The sequence below is a fragment of the Malus sylvestris genome, chromosome 9, assembly GCF_916048215.2.
Source record: "Malus sylvestris chromosome 9, drMalSylv7.2, whole genome shotgun sequence".
NCBI classification, from domain to species: domain Eukaryota; kingdom Viridiplantae; phylum Streptophyta; class Magnoliopsida; order Rosales; family Rosaceae; genus Malus; species Malus sylvestris.
Window position 1 is genome coordinate 16,903,333 of NC_062268.1, and position 17,978 is coordinate 16,921,310.

A 17,978-nucleotide genomic window follows, 5' to 3' on the forward strand; every position below is an offset into this window, starting at 1 on the left:
CACCTTTTTAATTTTCAACCGTCGGATCGGATGAATTGAAGAAGATTAACAGATAAAAATTATTAAAGGATGTGTGAGAAGTAAAATAAAGTGTGTGGATAGCACACCCCTATAAAATATCATTTGCAACAAAATTCCAAAGGACAAAAAGATTAGTTGAAATGTCAAGTAAACGGCATTTCACAGCAAACATAAAAGATCCACAATAAAAAAGAATAAGGCTTTTCTTTTGTCCAATAAAAGAAGTATGTGCTATCTACGTACCCCATTTTACTTCTCACATACCCTTGATAATTTATAACCGTTGATCTTCTTCAATTCATCTGATTTGATGGTCGAAAATTAAAAAGGTATGTGAGAAGTAAAATAGGGTGTGTGGATATCACACCTCTAAAAGAATTCATAGGGGACATGAGGATCCTCTTCAGATTCTCTTTGTAAGAATATTAGAAATTCTCAAATCATGTCCGTTTATCATATATTGTGCGGTTAATTCCATCATGAATTACTGATGTGGAGCATTAGCGGTTAAGGTAAGTTGACTGTTGACACACTTGACAGTTAAGTGAAACATGTGAGAGAAGACAGACCCAGTTGTCCACCAATAGGTAATGAAGTAGTATAAGAAGAAGAATCATAGCTCAGCGTCAAGCTCCAAATTGTCAACAATGGTGAGGAGGAGAAGCACGACGCTCACCTGGTTTTTCCTCATCTTTCTCTCTCTAATAGCCTTTGGCATCTTTGTCCCTGTCTTTGCTCTTCTACCTCCTCTTTCTTCCCACTCTCCCCACCAACTGCAGCACCATCCCAGCTCCAAAAGGGTAAGTCTTTTCAAAATTTTCTGGTATTTTATGAAAGTTGAAAAATTGAGTCGAAATAGATTCTGGATTTTGATTTCTGGGTCTGTTTGGTTTTTGGGTTAAAAGGAAAGTGCATTTAAAGTTTGAACCGATTGACAATCCAAGCACATGTTTGCCCAATTGGGTTGAATTTTTTCCACTTGAAGTTTTGAAACTATAAATACGACTTTTGAGATTGAGATTTTACTTTTTGAACTGTGTTTCAGCTACCCAATAGAGGGATGATAGTAAGAATCTCCTGGTTGTATGTTTAGCAAAAAAATTAAAAAACAAAAAATTTCCGGGTGACAGTTGATCATCTAGTGATTGAGGACTGAGGACTTTGGTTGATTCTTTTTCAGAATCAGGATCATGCCAGAAAGTTTGAAATTTCAGAGGACAAGTTCTGGAAAGATGGTCAGCCTTTCCAGATCATTGGGGGTGACTTGCATTATTTCCGGGTTCTTCCTGAGGTATTAATCTTAATTATGTCCTGGTGGCTTTCCTGCATATGTTATTTGATCTTATACTGCAAAGAAATATCTGCTTGCCAATGAATCCTAGTAAATCATGTCCCTGAATGTATGAACAAGTTGTGAAATCTCTAGAGTTTTTTTCTGAAAATTTTCATTTGAGAGAGAAAACTGTAGTGGGAAGCAATGAGATAAATAAAATCTGTGTTGTTCTCCTCCTTAAAATCACTAAGTTATAGTACTACAAGGTGAAATCTACAGGCATATACATTGTATTACATGAGCTAAACAGTGGAACATGGATTAAAAAGTCCATGAATCGAAGACGACTTCAGAAAAAATTCTAGGTGAACCTAGTCGTGGATCATATTCCACGGATGCACTACTTAATTGAAGCATTAAATGCACATTAAGTTGAAAAAGCATCTCGATCATAGGCCGTTCCATATATTTATGTTTAGTGAAGGCTTTCTTCTATTGGTGTGGTGATCTGGGACATTATATTTTATTAATGCAGTACTGGGAAGATAGGTTGTTGAGAGCAAAGGCATTGGGATTAAATACGATTCAAACTTATGTTCCCTGGAACCTACATGAACCAAGAGCTGGTATTTTGGATTTTGACGGTATTACTGATTTGGTTGCATTTCTCAAACTCTCCCAGAAGCTGGGTATTCTTGTAATGCTTCGACCTGGACCATATATATGTGCAGGTCAGTAGTGACTAACTGTGTCAGATTTAGGTTAAATATATACATGCCCTCTGCCCCTGTGTTACCCTACTATGCATCTTGTTACTGGAGTGTTTCTTGTATGGAACCTAAATGGAATCCTTTAATTGGTCTTTTAATTCATAGCTCTAACTGTTCTACTGCCACGCTTGAATGTCTGAAAATTATTCGAATATTTCAGTCCCTGTTGTTTTTGCATTTGTTAATCATTTAGTTGCCATTAATTTTGGTGTTAGTGATGATATAACCAAACTGGTGATAATAATTTTGTGCTTATATTGCAGAGTGGGATTTGGGAGGTTTCCCTCCTTGGTTACTTTCCATCAATCCAGCTCCCAGACTACGATCATCAGATCCCACTTTCCTTCGGTTGGTATGTTTTCCTTTTGGATTATCTTTATGTACTATTTAGAATGCATTGGTCTAGTCTAGTGAATGTAAGTTTTCATTAAAAGGTACTGTCTTCTGAATTCTGGTGATTTCAGTTTGATATTCAAGTACTTACCAAAATAAACAAATAATGAAATAAAAAGAAATCGTAATTGCTACTTTTTACTAGATTCTATCCTCTTATGGTTTTATTCTTAGTTTCCGATTTGTTTCTTTGTTTTTGTTCCCGCATTGTAACCCTGTGGCACATTTCAGTAAACTTATTACTCATCAAAAGAATCTTTGTGCACCATATCTTTGATCATTTCTCTTGGTGCAAATGTCTGATAATTCTTCATGGTTTTGATATGGGACTCAATGTGAACTTTAAGGTTGATACATGGTGGGGAATCCTGCTTCCAAAGGTAGCTCCCCTTCTTTATGGAAGTGGAGGTCCTGTTATAATGGTTCAGGTATGTGGATCTTTAATTTTCGGCTTGGCCTTTCTCCATGATGCTTAACAGATAGCATTACTTTGATCTTTATATCATCTTAGAGGTGTCTTAGTTATAGTTAAAAGTTGTCAAATTTGATTCAAAATCTTTGATACTTTGAGATGGTATTCTTGGAAAGTTACAGTAAAATAGTATTTTTTTCTGACAGATTGAAAATGAATTTGGATCATATGGGGACGACAATGCTTATCTTCACCACTTGGTGTCAGTGGCTAGAAAGCACCTTGGGGAAGATGCAATTTTGTAAGTCATTCAGCTTTATGTTCATTGTTCTTCAGAGATGTGTTTTATTGCTATTTTGATGTGTATGCCACAGAGCAGTCATGATTCATTCATGGTGTTTGCTAATTTTGTCTATAAATATGACCTAGTTTTAAGTTTTAACCGTTATCCAACTATTTGGATTCCAATTTCCAACTAAAATATACGAAAGAAAGGTGCTATAATTACACCACTTATAGAAAATGGAATGGTTTTTAGGTATACTACGGATGGAGGTTCTAGGGAAACACTTGAGAAAGGAACAATTCGTGGAGATGCTGTCTTTTCAGGTAAATTCAACTTCAACGTAAACTATTACACATTATACACCTTGGTGCATATAGCTTGATCATTAGTTTATCATTATTGTGTGTGTTCTGCTTATAACCTGACCTTTATTTTTGCAGCTGTTGACTTCACTACTGGTGATGATCCTTGGCCTATATTTGAGTTGCAAAAGGAGTTCAATGCCCCTGGGAAATCACCACCACTTTCTTCGTAAGTTTCATGTTGGTCAAATAATTTCATTGGCGTCAGTCAAAATGTTCATAATGTTTGCATCAGAGAGTTTTACACAGGCTGGCTTACACATTGGGGAGAGAAGAATGCGCAGACTGATGCTGCTTTTACAGCAGCTGCCTTGAAAAAGATTTTGGAAAGAAATGGTTCTGCAGTGCTTTATGTATGTTCTAAAAGTCATAGTTTTCCTTCTTTCAATTATATCTTTATGGCAAAGCTCGTTAACTTTAAAATTTTAAATTCCAGATGGCACATGGGGGAACAAACTTTGGGTTTTATAATGGAGCAAATACTGGTTCAGACGAGTCTGATTACAAGCCCGACCTCACTTCCTATGATTATGTGAGGAAGATTTTTCTTCTTTGTTGTAACTTGATATTAATTTGAGCTACAAACTATAAACTCAAAACTGAAACACCTTATTTTCCCAGGATGCACCGATCAGGGAATCTGGGGATGTAAACAATGCAAAATTCAAAGGTATCGCTGCAAGCTGTAAATTCGTTGATACAAGAGTGAAATCCTCTTGCTATGTGATACTGAAAATTTGCAACAAGATTGCTTATCATAAATGTTGTACTGCTTTCAGCAATTAGGAGGGTCGTAGAGCAACACAGTTTAGGATCTATCCCTGCAGTTCCAGCCGATAATGAGAAGAAAGCATATGGATCCATTCACGTAACTAAAACAGGGACTTTATTTGATATGATCCACTACTTTGATGTGGTTGAATCCGAGAGCCCAATATCTATGGAGTCAGCGGGACAGGTATGTAAAATTATGTCTTTGTAGCTTTATACTTGTTTGCAATTGCTCATGGTGATCATGTGATATAATTATTACACTGAGATGAATGCTTCTTATTTTCAGATGTTCGGATTTATGTTATACGTGACTGAGTATGCTGCAAAAGACAATGGTGGCGGAGTTGTATCCATACCAAAGGTGCAGCTTTCCCTTACTATATAAAGTTAATTACCTGTTCATTACTGTAGACATTACAATTATTCAGAGTCCAAGCCACACATCTATCTACCATATGTTGAGTGTGTATAAAATAGCCAACAATGTTTTACTAATTTTTTCGGGTTTGAACTTGCAGGTGCACGACAGAGCCCAAGTTTTTGTAATGTGCTCTTCTGAAGATGGTCATGGAAGACCAAAATATGTTGGCACTTTTGAAAGATGGTCAAATCAACCTCTAACCCTTCCTAATACGAAATGTCACTCTAACATCAGCTTATTTGTGTTGGTACTTGAATATCGTCTCTATTTGTTTTTCTGTTCATTCGTACTTTCATTTCTTAATGTCAAATATGCCTCAGCAGATTTTTCCCCCTAATTTGATATATTCTGTTCTTCTGTTCTTATAGGTTGAAAACATGGGCCGTCTAAATTATGGACCATATATCTTTGACAGGAAGGTAAAGTCAGTACTCAATTGTACCATTTGGCATCTAACTGAAGTCTAGAATTGCAGTTCTGTCAGTTTATCTCTTGACATCTGAAAAGCAAGGTGCTTCCTAGCGTAATTGACGATATTTGACTGGTATTTCGTACTCTCTTTTTCAGGGTATTCTATCTCCTGTTTATCTTGACGGGAGAATTCTCCGAAGATGGAAAATGCATTTGATACCTATAGGAAACCTGAATGAGGTTCCTAAAATCAATCCCATAATTCAGGCTTCACATTCTGGAGTCATTACTATGTCAGCACGCAAAAGATTAAAACCGAAAAAGTCTGGTATGGTCCCAAATACATTCTCCATGTTCTTTCCCATACAATGTTGCAAAACCACGACATAAGCTAGGTCACAATTGTAATCAAGAGAAACAATGATTAAAAACATTTGCTTTCCTTTTCAGGGAATGATTCGAACGTGCCAGCATTCTATGCTGGATATATTTCTATCAGCAAAGAGGACGAAATCAAAGATACATTCATATCATTGAGTGGCTGGGGGAAAGGGATAGTAACTATTAACAATTTCAACATCGGAAGATTTTGGCCGGTAAAACAATGCTTTCATTTCCCTTGTCGTACAAATTTTCCTGTGTGTTGGTTACAGAACATTAATTCTTTCTCTTTAAGATTTTGAAATATGTTTCATTTTGCAGTTAAAGGGACCGCAGTGTAACCTCTATGTTCCCGCTCCTGTCCTTCATCGTGGGAATAATGTTGTGGTATGAGATCCAAAAGTTATTAATCTGTCACTTATTTTGAACTGAGTTTTCTTCTTCTGTTTCCAGTGGCTGCAACAAAAAAACATTTCGTTTCTCCTATTTTTTTTCAGTGCTTACTTCGGCTTGAACATCCACTTGTTTCTGTTTTACGATTGCACAGGTCATATTTGAGTTAGAGTCCCCAAACCCGGAGCTTGTGGTACGCTTTGTTGATCAGCCAGACTTCACTTGTGGTCAAGGGAAATCGAATGTGCATCAGCTTTAGTGCCACTGTTAACATGAGATGTTCGTGTATGAAAACATGGAGAACCGGACTGTAGATCTCCATTTAGAAATGCTGATCATTCGGAAAATTTTACTACAGTGTTTGTCAATAATAATTAACAGAGTGGCAGTGTACACGGTTTCTTGTTCGGTAGGAAAAAACGAGAAAATAAAAGAAACCTGTGTTGTACAGATTGTATGTGGAGTAAATTGAGATTAATTAGGAAGTCATCTCGTTTATTTCAAGTGTTTCAACATTGTCTTACATTCAAAAATTCCAAATCAAATGCAGCAAATCTGTTCCCGCGACGCACCAGGACAGCCAACACTAATGCTACAGAAATTACAGATTACATCTAAAGAAAAAACTCATTCCGTTTACTTCTTCGCATCGTCTTGTCTTGTTCCTACAGCTGCAGTTGCTGCTGCTGTCATGGCAGCTGCCGCCACACCCACCTTGGCACCACCGGCAGCCTTGACTGCACCAGCTACTTTGGCAAATGCAGCTATCCCTCCCACTAACATAGCTCTCAAGGCAACTGTTGGTTTTACTGCCATATCTTATCCCGCTACCTGCAAATTTCCATCGGTATTAGACTCTTTCTTGTTGGGCCAAAGCAAACCTCAACTTAAAAATTATGCATTCCACACCAGGAATTGATAAATGACGATGATCATGCATTACACCGTATACTCCTGCTATAAATTTAGCAGCAATCACAGATTACGCAGCACCGCATCTGAAACTGAAGGGGGCATATGCTTCAAATGGTTCTCATGTCCTACATGAATGCACGATAACCGAATGCGTCTCCCAAATGGAAATCTCTATAAATGCTAACCTTCTGCAGAATTTCATTTCATGGACCTCCTACTCCTAGAAAATATTCTCATCATACGAAATTCTTAGACGAGGCGTTTTCAGCAACACAAAAGCCTTCAAACTAGTTGAAACAAAATGGTAAAGAGTCCATCAACATACAACTTTCGCAGGCATGGAGTTTGTTGCAGACTGCAATTTACTTGGCGCAATGTTGCAGCATAACATGTATAGCTCAATGCAAAATATCACATAAGAAAATAATAAAAAAATCACAGAGAAATCGAATGGGTCAACAGACAGCATTTCTCCTTGCAACAATTTCCCATCTTTCAATCAGACTCCTAACCTCAGAAAGTAGGTGTCTTTTGCATAAAGCAATCAAATCACAAATACCCAGATGGTAATTTCACATATCATCATAAAATTTCATCACCCAAAATCACAAAATTCCCAATACCAACATCGCAGACATGCATTCATCCATACATACTTGCATACATACATACATGATGGAGGTAGAAAACGAACCTCCCAAAGAAAAGAAGCTCGATTCCTGCGCAAGTTAAAAACTTTTTATTGTCTGCAAGGAAAATTTGGGGAAGATAGAAATCCAAACGCTGCCCCGCCTTTTATATAAATCCCAACTCGTCGGAAACTAGAATTGGGGTCTGCAACTCTTCACAAGGGCAATGCCCTCAGTCCTCTCTCCTACAAACGACGTAGTTTCTGCACCGGGCTGCATTTGGGCTAAAGGCCCAATCTTTATCGGCCCAATTAGTCATATAATCGTACGACATGTCGAACCGTACCAGGTTCCTTCTTGTTCGATTCAATCTCTGCTGTCTGCAGTGCACAAATCAAAGTTCAAACCTTTTTCCATTTCCGGAGAATCTGTACGGCGGAGAGAGAATGGAACATTCGTACTCCGGTGGCGGCGGCGGAGGAGGAGGAAGCTGGAATATGATTCCAAGCGTGCCGACTCACAGTAACCCCTCTACGCCGTCGAGCCAGGACCATATGTACCTCCATCATCAGCAGCAGCAACAGCAACAGCAGTTTCAACAGCAGCAGCAGCAGCAGCGTCTTCTTCTTCAACAACAACAGCAGCAGCAGCAACAGCAACAACAGCAGCAGCAGCATCACCAGTCGCTCGCCTCACATTTCCATCTCTTCCATGTACCCAAATTCAAAAACCCTAACATTTATATATATATATATATATGTATGTATGTACGTACAATCATACATGCTTATTGGTTTTGAATTTTTGCTTAGTTTTGTTGGGTTTGGTTTGGTATAATGCAGTTGGTGGAGAAATTAGCTGACACGATCGAGAATGGAACTAGGGATCAGCAGTCTGATGCATTGGTATTATTTTGTAATTGGGGTTTTTATTTGAATATTTTTTTTTGTTAGAGTTGTTATTTTGAAGTTTTGTGATGAATTTAGGGCTGAATTTATGAGTTGTGTTGTGGGTTCTGATAGGTTAGCGATCTGAAGAACCATTTTGAGAAGTGCCAGCAGCTGCTCAACTCCATATCTGGATCGATCGGCACCAAGGCTATGGTAATTGAGTTGTTTTGATTGTTTGGTTGCAGAATAATCAATGGGGTATGACATTGTTTAGTGTGATAGTTTTATGTGTAATGTGGTCTTGCTTAAGGTATCCGGCATGTTATGTTGTCAGTCCATTTGGTTCATGAATTTAAACATGGCCAATGATTCGGGTTAATAATTTGGTAGCGGAACATGCCACACTATATAGCATGGTAGCATTTTCTTAGTATTGGAGTGGAAGGTTGAAGATTTGTGTGGCTTTTGGTTGTAGACGGTTGAGGGACAGAAGCGAAAGTTGGAAGAAAGGGAGCAATCGTTGCATCAGAGGAGGTGTGTACACTCGAGTGCTCTGTTGGATGTACTAAGACTACGTAAATATATTGGTTTCTTGATTCAATTATATGACATGTTGCTTTTGTTCTTGTTATCGAATTGAATTCCAGGGACTTGATGACCAAGTACAGAAAATCTGTTGAAGACCTCCTCAAGTCTGAGCCGTAGCTGTTTGTGAATTGTAAAGCCATCTTTCCTTCCTTCTAAAAGTAGAACCCGTAATTTTTTTTTCCTTGGCATTTGGCGCCTTGCTGTTTCAGAATTTCGATCAAGTAACTATATATATGCTCTTTGCTGTTTCTGACTTCACCCGTCTCAGAAATCAGAATAAGGAATTGCGTGTTTATTGTTTACGATCTCCAAAGCGTTATGGAACAAGCTACTTACCACCATTTTGAAACATGAATTCAGGTCACAACTGCCGAAATTCTAGAGGAAGCATGGGCGAGCTTTGGATAGTTTTTGTTTTCTGGTGTACTATATGTTCATTAGTTATTGAGCAGATTTTTAAAGTTATTGTTGTACATTGAGGCTGATTTCTGTATCTGATTTTAGCTGCTGAGGTGTTGTCATTTCTTCTGCTCTTTGTATCTATAGACAATTTCATGGAACGAGATGGAGGTTTACTGACACTTTTTGGTTCCTTCGTAAGCTATCAAATCTCCTGCCGTTGTTTTTGTGCACGTTTTAGGCCGATGATACTCGAATCACGAACATAAATCCCAGACTTTTAGTCTAAAACCTCATGTCAAAATTCTCCCTCACGGTGCCAACGTTGATGTGAAATGCATTACAAAACATACGCAAAACTTGCCCTAATCTCTCTTCTTTTTCGCATTGTGTACTGTCAAACCCAAGCCGATTATAATTTCACTCGAGTTTGCTACTTTGTTCATCAGACCGGAGACCTGGACTGACTCCTGTGCACACTCCTCTAAGCTCTGAACTTAACATACATTGCGCATGGAGAAATTCTTATGTGTGGCCGCGCATAAACACCCACACCCGCACCCTCACAAGGGGTTAGACCATGTGCGAAACGTGTAGTAATATTTTCGATACCTCAACGCTTATTAACTCGTTGATCATAAGTTTTATTGAAATTAAGATTACTTGCTTGCACATATTGTGTGATAGTTCTGATTTGTGCAATGCTTATCTGGTTTTACCCAAAAAACAGACCAACAACCTCTCTCTATTTTTGGCTAATGATCAGATTAAGACACCAACCTAAATTAATCACATTTCATTAGCCAAAAATATCAAAAACTTCCCAACAGAAACCGTTAAGATCTATGCCCTTCTGTCTCTCTTATGTGTCCACCTTTCCTCTCATCTCTCCCCATCCCTCATTCCCCCATCCCTCTTCATTTCCATTGAGAAAATAAGGGAAACCCCCAGAAAAAAAAGCCTCATCAAGAAAAAAAACCGCCTCTACCACCCCCGCCGGAAACGCATCCGATTCCAACAGCACCAACAACGCATCAACCCCCCAAAAAAGCAAAGAAATTTATCATGAGTAGTAGTAGCCATAGCCATAAACACACTCATCACATTTCCACGACAACAACCACAACACCACCAACCAAAGGCAACGCCAACGCCAACACGCAGGCTTGCGCTGCGTGCAAATACCAGCGCAGAAAGTGCGCCTCCGACTGCATTCTAGCCCCCTACTTTCCCCACGACCGCCAGCGCCAGTTCCTCAACGCTCACAAGCTCTTCGGTGTCAGCAACATCAAGAAAATCATCAAACACCTTGACCAGCCGGACAAGGACGATGCCATGCGCACCATCATCTTCCAGTCTGACGTTCGCGCCAACGACCCTGTTGGCGGTTGCTACAGAATCATTCGTGAGCTGCAGCGCTTGATCGAGTACAACAAGGCCGAGCTCGACATTGTTCTTCACCAGCTAGCCATATGCAGAGCACAGGCACAACAAGTTCATCAACAACAACACCAAAACCAGATTCCAATAGGGCATTTTTATTACATTCAACAACCTCAGCCTCCTCACCATGCAGTTGCACTGCAACAAGAACAACAACAACAACAAGTGCCTTATGTGCTTGTTCAAAACAATACGAATAGCAACAACAATAGTGACATTACTAATGGGGACCCACATCCATATCCACATCAGCATTTGCATGAAGACTTGAGCATGTGGGCCATGCAGGATTCTGTCTCTTGCTTGGGTATCAAGCAATGTGGTGGTGGGATGAATGGGATTACCAATGTATGTGAGGATTTGAAGCCGTTCGTTGATCAGATTGCTTGTGGTGACGATCATGAGAGAAATAATGGGGAGGTGATCGATATTAATGGTGATCATCAACAAAGGTTCTTAGTGACAAACACAGAATTACTCATGTCATCCTAATGTTTTTTATTTATTTATTCAGTTTTTATTTTTAAATTGAGGTAGATAGTTGGGTTAGGTTTGAGGGTAAAGTTGTTTTACCACTTGAGCTAGAAATCCCTAGTTGCCCCACACGATAAGAATTTCTTATTCATCCTCACATATTTTACCAGTTGTTGAGCTCGCACAGAACCAATCATCTTTTTTTAGCTCAATTCTTTTAATTAATTAGTATTTTTCCTATTGGTGTTATTAAGTTTGGTAAACGGATATGAGAACGCACAATTTCCCCCATAAAGAAATTTTTAATTTTGTAGAATAAGACCATGTCCAATGCTTAAGGGTCTAAACCCAAAATTTAGGACATCTAAAAACAGATTTTGGCCCTCCAAACAATGGGAAAATTAAACCAACACTACTTAAACATTACAGATCTCAGTTAAATTTTTGTTGCATTGTGCCACCTACGGCTAACTTCATCAATTTTTCCATTCATAAAGTTGCATGTGATTTACGCATGAATGTTCAAACTAAGTTGGTACCGATATTCTAGACATTAATAAAAAGGTCAAGTGCGAATCACTCACAACTTTTTGGACGAAAGAATAGATGGAGTTAGGCTTTTAGGTGGCATACCGCAACAACATAACAAATTAATGGACTAGTTTTCTTTGTTGGGGGTGGCAAATTGCAACAATGCATATAGTATGGTCACATTGATATTGATAGTATAACTGAAGTTTCCAAGAATAACGCAATCCAATTTATCATTTGGAAATGTTTACATTTGTAGCCAGCTATGTTGAATCATTCTCTTATTGAGCAAATAACCCTCACTCTCCATCTGAAGCGCCAAGTCTTGAAGGATACCTCAAATCAACTCAAAGCCTACTTGCATAGTGTCCCCTGCCGAGAACATAAAGAACTTATCGTTTCACCTTGATCCAACTCGCCCCGGATGTTTTTCAACCCTTTTGTCTTCGCTGAGATCCTCAACTTTGATGACTCCTCCCATCTCCCGCTAGCAGCATAAATAATCGACAGCATAATGTAGCTCCTGGTCATTTCAAAGTTCATAGTGATAACGTTGATGGCGATTTCTTCTGCAATATCTGTATTCTTGTGCATCCTACAAGAATTAAGGACACCAAAAACACAAGCATTGGGTTCCATTGATATGTTTTTCACAATGTGGCTTCCTTCCTGCAATAACCCACCACGGTCGAGACCTTGCACGCGTAGTGTTCCATTTGGGGTTGCAAATTTTTGGAAGCTTCCATTTTATAACCCTATTGTTGTACAATTTCTCGCTCCGCCACTATCATAGACAAAGAAAACATATACGATAACTGATAACTTTGATTGGAAAAATTGTTTCGTTTTCCTTCCAGGCATACACCTGAAGACGGGGGAACATTAAAAGACCAGCGTAAAACATTCGCGTAATAACTTTCATTAGGGAAATTGTTTCAAACTCACACGTACACAACTTGTACTATAGAACATGGGATTAAACATTTTAAATTTTTTTAAGCATATTCCACCAACACCAACTCACTAGACAGCAATCATGTGTACAGTAATGGTAGCACCAATCATGTATAGAATCCAATTATGTGTACAAAAGGAACCTCAAGTGTGTACGTAAATGGTAACAGAAATCATTGTACAATAGTTACTGGAAAACTGGCATAAGGTTACTTTGTGGGGCTGCCTGTAATATAGTTGACTCTGTTATGTTATCGTATGATTTCTACTACGAACTATCTTACCGTTCAATGGCTCACTCTACACAGTAAGCACAAACCAGTAGCGGCCGCTTGACAACCCGTTCCGCTTCTCAAGTACAAGAATTTGAGAAAATATTTGTACCAAAAGGTCTTTTTAAGAACACATCAACCAAAAGAAAGCAAAAATCAGAAATGGCTTTATATAATTTGAAAAATTTGAAAATAGATAAATCCATGGAGATTAATGGAGTTCCACATACTCCATTTGAATTTTGGATGAAATCATTAGAAATCTTCTGGGAGAGACCTGATTTCCTAAAGCCTAAAAAAACACTATAAAATCCCTCCAAATCCATTAAAATCTTGCATCTTTTAAAATACTTTAACATCCAATCAAACGAACACATGAAGTTTCATAAACTACTTCAAATCCATAACAAATACACTCAGATTTCTATTGAGTTTTATAAAGTCTTTCAAACTCTTGATTGAATATATATCCCTGGACTTCCATGAATTCATTTAAGATCTTGATGAAATACATGTAGATTTGTTAACTCTTTTAAAATCATTTAAACTCCTAATCGAATACACCCTTAAAGTACAAAAACTGAGTAATAATTCTAAACTTAGCGAGCATCGACTGATTGGGGCGCTTCACCCTTGCAGGGGCAGATTCATAGAGGGACCGGGGTGGTCTCAGGACCATCGAGGTCTGGGAAAAAACATCGATTAAGGTCCTTCGAGGACTCTCCAAATGTTTGGCAGGAAGGACCGTTCTAGTACCAGGGCTATATGTTCTACATGCAGTCTAAGCAATTTTATTTGTATTGTTAAATGCCACGTAGTTATGGAGCTTATAGTCTAAGCAGTTTCATTCAATGAGGGTGAATGAGTTGCAGGCTTACAGCATACACCTCGTGAGAAAGAAGACCCATATAAAACCTTCATTATTCATTTGAACGTCGTAGTTTCTTGGTTTGTCATACTAATTTTAATGAAATGGTACGTTTATGTTTGAGCTTTTTAACACAATGATTACGACAAAAGAATAAATAAAAAATAAAACACATGGAATCCCACTTTACCTTGACCAACTAAGTTAAGTGATAAAGCCCTAGTTAATAAGTTCATTTTAATTAAATATACAACAATAACAACAACAAAACGTTATCCCACTAATAGAGAAAACTTCTTTAATACCACAAAATCCTAATATAGAACAACTATCTTCATTTGACCAAAAAAAAGAACAACTATCTTCATTTCTTTTTAAACACACAAAAAAAAAAAAAAAAAAAAAAAAAAAAAAACAAAAAAAACAAAAAACAAAAAAAAAAACCCTCTTGTTTTTTTTCACCCATAAAATGTAGAGTAGCTATTATGTGCTCAAAATTTGAGGAACAGATTTTTCTAATGACCTTGCTGTGCTAAAAAGATGTTTAGTATATAAACTTTGTAATTACTATCTTTGATCCTTTTACATTGGTACCCATGACCTTAAAATTTTGCATTTGTCACTGCCCTTGGCGTTTTTGGTTGCCAGAAAACGCAGGAAACGGAGAAGAAGGGAACAGGGGGAAGGAAGAAAAAGGAATTAGCGCTATAACGGTGCGCATTGGTTTTCCCTTTGCCGCTTTTATTCTTTTTTTTTCCCTCCTCTCACATCTTACTTTTGTTCTTTTCTCCCTTTCTCAGTGGAATTAAGTTCTATATAGGAGTTAGCTTTGTTTTGTGGAAAGGAAACTAACCTACAAGAAACTAATATAGATATATAGATATATAGATATATAGATATACAGATATATAGATATATATCTATAGGTGTTTGTATTCTCAACGAGCTCACCATCAACCTCGTCGAGTATTTTGCTTTGGATGTACGTCTTCAATTGATCTTGAGTTTGTTTATTGCTGTGTAGTGTAGTTGTTCTAGGTGATTTCAGCAACCGAGATGAAAGAAATAGATTCGGCAACCCGAAAAACTAAGGGAAGCAGACCAGAAAAAGTGACGTGCCCAGCAACGCTGAGACAGCCTACTGCCGAGGGAGTTGGGTCTAAGAGGTTCAATGCCCCAAAATGTGATTTGGAAGCATCATTCAACAATGAAGCTTGTACACAAAATTGAGTAGTTGGAGCTGTGTTTAGGTTGGACTTAGGAGTCCCGTTTGATTTGTTGTGTTTCTCTTTTGGTTGTTCTATTAGGTTAATTTTATCATGTAACTTTTTTTCATTTGTAATAAGAGGAAATCAGTTCTATGAATAAAAGTTCTAACGGTTTAGCAAAAACAAAAGTTTTACTTGTTATTTTATGTAATGGTTATTCTGTAATTATGTTAAATTTTACCCGTCAACAAGTTTGGCCTCGTATGACAAATGTATCATTACATGAACCATACTTGTGAAAAAATGCCGGTTGATGTATTTGCTCTAGCCAACATAGGATGTACACAATAAGTTCGATCATATCATCCACTTCTCATTGTTGGGGGACTTTTAGGTCGAGGTGGATTTGGGCTTTGAAAATATCCTCTTGTCTTACTTAGTGCGGATTCGTGACAAGTCCCGGAATATCTCGAAAGAGATAGCTTGTCTTAGGAAATTTCCCGGTAATATCAACGGCTCGAAGATAGCATGATTGATCAAGATAATGACTTACTCAAGCGAAGCGTCGTGTGGAAGCTAGAAGATTATAAGTTTACATGAGAGAGAAAGGGTTTGCATGGTTGCATGGCATTCTTAGCTGCATGATTTAGGATTCTCGGGGTGATAGTAAGGCTTCTAATGGTTCAGATGTTTGATGGAAGGTTGTGGGAATCACTAAGGTTGCATGAATGGTGATTCTTGAGACTTGGAGTGTGCTTCTGGGCTAAATGAAACTCTCTCGGCTTCTTCCTAGGTGGTTTTCTCTCACTACGTTATCTCTATTTCTCCATGCGTTACTCCAATCCATCCTCTAATGGCTTATCTCCCTCCTTTTGTAGATGAAGGATTTTTCTTTAGGCTTCAAAGGAATTTCCTTTTGTGGCTTGGTCTTCCCTTTCTTTCTATTATTCCCATTTTGGTGTAAGATAGCTGCACTATTGAGACCTGCATTTTTCTTCTTCTCAAGACATGGCTTTCTCAGGGCGGCCTTCCGCAGATGCTACTTCTGGTAGCGTGCCTCATGTCTTTCGGGCGTTGGTTGTGTGAAACCCCATCCCAAATTTAGTGTATTTTCATATTAACGGACTTATGAAATTACCATTATGCCCTTGAGTTGACTTTGTTTGACCATCTTTTCGAAACGCGTAGTTTTAATCTTATTAAATGATTCTTAATGTCTTTATCGCCACGAACGTGTAGGCGCAAAGGGTCCACATGATTCCTTCCTTTCCCTCCCCATGACCCTCTCTTTCTTATTTTCTAGAAAGCAACACTTTCTCTATCTCTCACAACACTTTCATCTCTTTCCCTCTCTACACTTTCAAGTCTCTCTCAAACCACCCTTTCCGAGGGCTTTTCACACAAACAAACCACACAACAACAACATCAACATCCCCACCATCATCTTAGTGAACTCAGATTCAAACGAGAACTCTCTAAACCCTCCCAAACTTGCTGCATAGTGCTTGTACTGTTCACCGAGTTTTCCGACGAGTTTCCATGTTCTCCGGCGAAGGTAAGCCTTGAATCTTATCCAAAAATTGTAGATCGTGTCTTGGTGTATGTTTGGAAGTAGTTTCGAGAAGTTTTGTTGATGTTTAGACGTAGGAATCTCATAAGGAAAGCTTCCCTGGCAAGCATCACCACTTTCGAGGCAATTTTTGGCTAAACTACGACGAGTTAGCATCGTGCAAAGTACCATTTTCTTCGTCTCGTTGAATACTATAACTTTTGTTTTTGAATCACTTGATTTGGTTGAGTATCGAAGAAGTTATGGGCGTTTGAAGTTCTACCCAGAAACAAACTAACCCGACCCGATAACCCTTAAACCCAGACCCAAACCCAAGTTGAAAACCGACCCAACCTTGCTGCCCAACCCATATATCTTTGGGCCAAGCTTCTAAGCCCAGGCCTAAGCCCAAAACCCCAAGCCCAAACCTAGTCGAAGCCCAGATCCCAGTCGGCGCGTGGAGCACACGTGCCTCCATGGGAGGTACTATGCTCCACCGCCGTCCCCGGCAACGCTAGCGACTTTTTCGGCCAACTTTTTGACAACCTAAATCGGCACGTGCGACTTCACGTGGCCGTCAGAGCAGCCACCCCGTGGCGGCACGTGGGGGGTACCCGAGGTCCCCTTTATGTTTTTCGATTTCCTGAATCCGTTTATGATGTCCATTTTTCGAAATTCAATCGTTATGATAAAGTTTTATTAATTGGACCCTTTATGTGCTTAGTTGCGTTTATTAGCGGTGTTTCCGTCCTTCTTAATTTGCACAGCTCTTCGACGACGGAGTATCTGTGAGTGGACCCTTTAAAAATGCATGATTTTACTATTAGAAATGCATACATGAAAAACATGATTTATGGATACATTTTATGAAACGTTTATGAGTAAATTGGTTTCACGCTTTACGAATTATCATGCTTTATCGACTTTACGTTATTCATGGTATGTATGATTGATGACTATATACTATGAACATGATTTATGATATGATGTTTGAGCTACTGAGCTCCGTTGAGATATACATACTTATACTTTGGAAAGATTATGTTCAATGATTTTTGTGCTTATGTAGTGGTTACTCATATGTCCTACATACGAGAGAATGTCTTGCCTACGGGCGAATGATTTGCCTAGTAGTGAATGTCCTGCCTACAAGCATATGTCCTACCAATAGGCGAATGTCCTGCCTATGGGCGTATATCTTGTCTACGAGGCCATCCTGATGTCCCTTGGACATCAGGATCGGGGCTTGTTAGGTTGGCTGTGCAGGCTGGGAAGGGAAAGTTAGCATTAAATGCCTGACTTGTTGGGCTTAACATGCATTTAATGCAAGAACCTAGTTTAGTCCTAACTAAAGGAGTTGG

At 38.6% G+C, this 17,978-nt stretch overlaps 4 protein-coding genes across 5 annotated transcripts; 3 read left to right on the forward strand and 1 right to left on the reverse strand.

Moving 5' to 3' along the window:
* Positions 1-585: 585 nt before the first annotated feature.
* Positions 586-6,464, forward strand: LOC126634361 (beta-galactosidase 17). Its single transcript, XM_050304869.1, has 19 exons — positions 586-821; positions 1,202-1,312; positions 1,830-2,025; positions 2,328-2,416; positions 2,805-2,885; positions 3,076-3,170; positions 3,408-3,478; positions 3,596-3,686; positions 3,753-3,870; positions 3,954-4,049; positions 4,139-4,187; positions 4,297-4,475; positions 4,578-4,652; positions 4,810-4,959; positions 5,081-5,131; positions 5,280-5,451; positions 5,574-5,719; positions 5,826-5,891; positions 6,052-6,464. The coding sequence occupies exons 1-19, from the start codon at positions 669-671 to the stop codon at positions 6,154-6,156; spliced, it is 2,094 nt and encodes a 697-aa protein (XP_050160826.1). The 5' UTR covers positions 586-668; the 3' UTR covers positions 6,157-6,464.
* Positions 6,372-7,654, reverse strand: LOC126634366 (uncharacterized). Of its 2 annotated transcripts, XM_050304877.1 has the most exons (3): positions 7,507-7,644; positions 6,998-7,099; positions 6,372-6,728 (listed from the first exon to the last, which is right to left on the reverse strand). In XM_050304877.1, the coding sequence occupies exon 3, from the start codon at positions 6,711-6,713 to the stop codon at positions 6,534-6,536; it is 180 nt and encodes a 59-aa protein (XP_050160834.1). In that variant the 5' UTR covers positions 6,714-6,728; positions 6,998-7,099; positions 7,507-7,644; the 3' UTR covers positions 6,372-6,533. The 2 variants fall into 2 exon arrangements, with proteins under 2 accessions (XP_050160834.1, XP_050160833.1); XM_050304876.1 differs by lacking the exon at positions 6,998-7,099 and having other exon boundaries at positions 7,507-7,654.
* A 29-nt stretch (positions 7,655-7,683) lies between these two features.
* LOC126634365 (mediator of RNA polymerase II transcription subunit 9-like) lies at positions 7,684-9,500 on the forward strand. Its single transcript, XM_050304875.1, has 6 exons — positions 7,684-8,154; positions 8,284-8,346; positions 8,464-8,544; positions 8,807-8,865; positions 8,979-9,049; positions 9,280-9,500. Exons 1-5 carry the CDS (start codon positions 7,774-7,776, stop codon positions 9,034-9,036), a joined length of 642 nt encoding a protein of 213 aa, XP_050160832.1. The 5' UTR covers positions 7,684-7,773; the 3' UTR covers positions 9,037-9,049; positions 9,280-9,500.
* Positions 9,501-10,315: 815 nt separating this feature from the next.
* Positions 10,316-11,475, forward strand: LOC126634363 (LOB domain-containing protein 22-like). Its single transcript, XM_050304872.1, has one exon. It carries the CDS (start codon positions 10,384-10,386, stop codon positions 11,251-11,253), a length of 870 nt encoding a protein of 289 aa, XP_050160829.1. The 5' UTR covers positions 10,316-10,383; the 3' UTR covers positions 11,254-11,475.
* Positions 11,476-17,978: the final 6,503 nt, after the last annotated feature.

What these genes read in the sequence shown, in the direction of transcription:
- LOC126634361 (XM_050304869.1), top strand. Translation starts at nt 669, where the DNA reads ATGGTGAGGAGGAGAAGCACGACGCTCACCTGGTTTTTCCTCATCTTT. An exon ending in ATTTCCGGGTTCTTCCTGAG is followed by an intron (nt 1,313 to 1,829) that starts GTATTAATCTTA and finishes TTATTAATGCAG; the next exon opens with TACTGGGAAGATAGGTTGTT. An exon ending in TGGACCATATATATGTGCAG is followed by an intron (nt 2,026 to 2,327) that starts GTCAGTAGTGAC and finishes CTTATATTGCAG; the next exon opens with AGTGGGATTTGGGAGGTTTC.
- LOC126634366 (XM_050304876.1), bottom strand. Translation starts at nt 6,713, where the DNA reads ATGGCAGTAAAACCAACAGTTGCCTTGAGAGCTATGTTAGTGGGAGGG.
- LOC126634365 (XM_050304875.1), top strand. Translation starts at nt 7,774, where the DNA reads ATGTCGAACCGTACCAGGTTCCTTCTTGTTCGATTCAATCTCTGCTGT. An exon ending in CACATTTCCATCTCTTCCAT is followed by an intron (nt 8,155 to 8,283) that starts GTACCCAAATTC and finishes GGTATAATGCAG; the next exon opens with TTGGTGGAGAAATTAGCTGA. An exon ending in CAATCGTTGCATCAGAGGAG is followed by an intron (nt 8,866 to 8,978) that starts GTGTGTACACTC and finishes ATTGAATTCCAG; the next exon opens with GGACTTGATGACCAAGTACA.
- LOC126634363 (XM_050304872.1), top strand. Translation starts at nt 10,384, where the DNA reads ATGAGTAGTAGTAGCCATAGCCATAAACACACTCATCACATTTCCACG.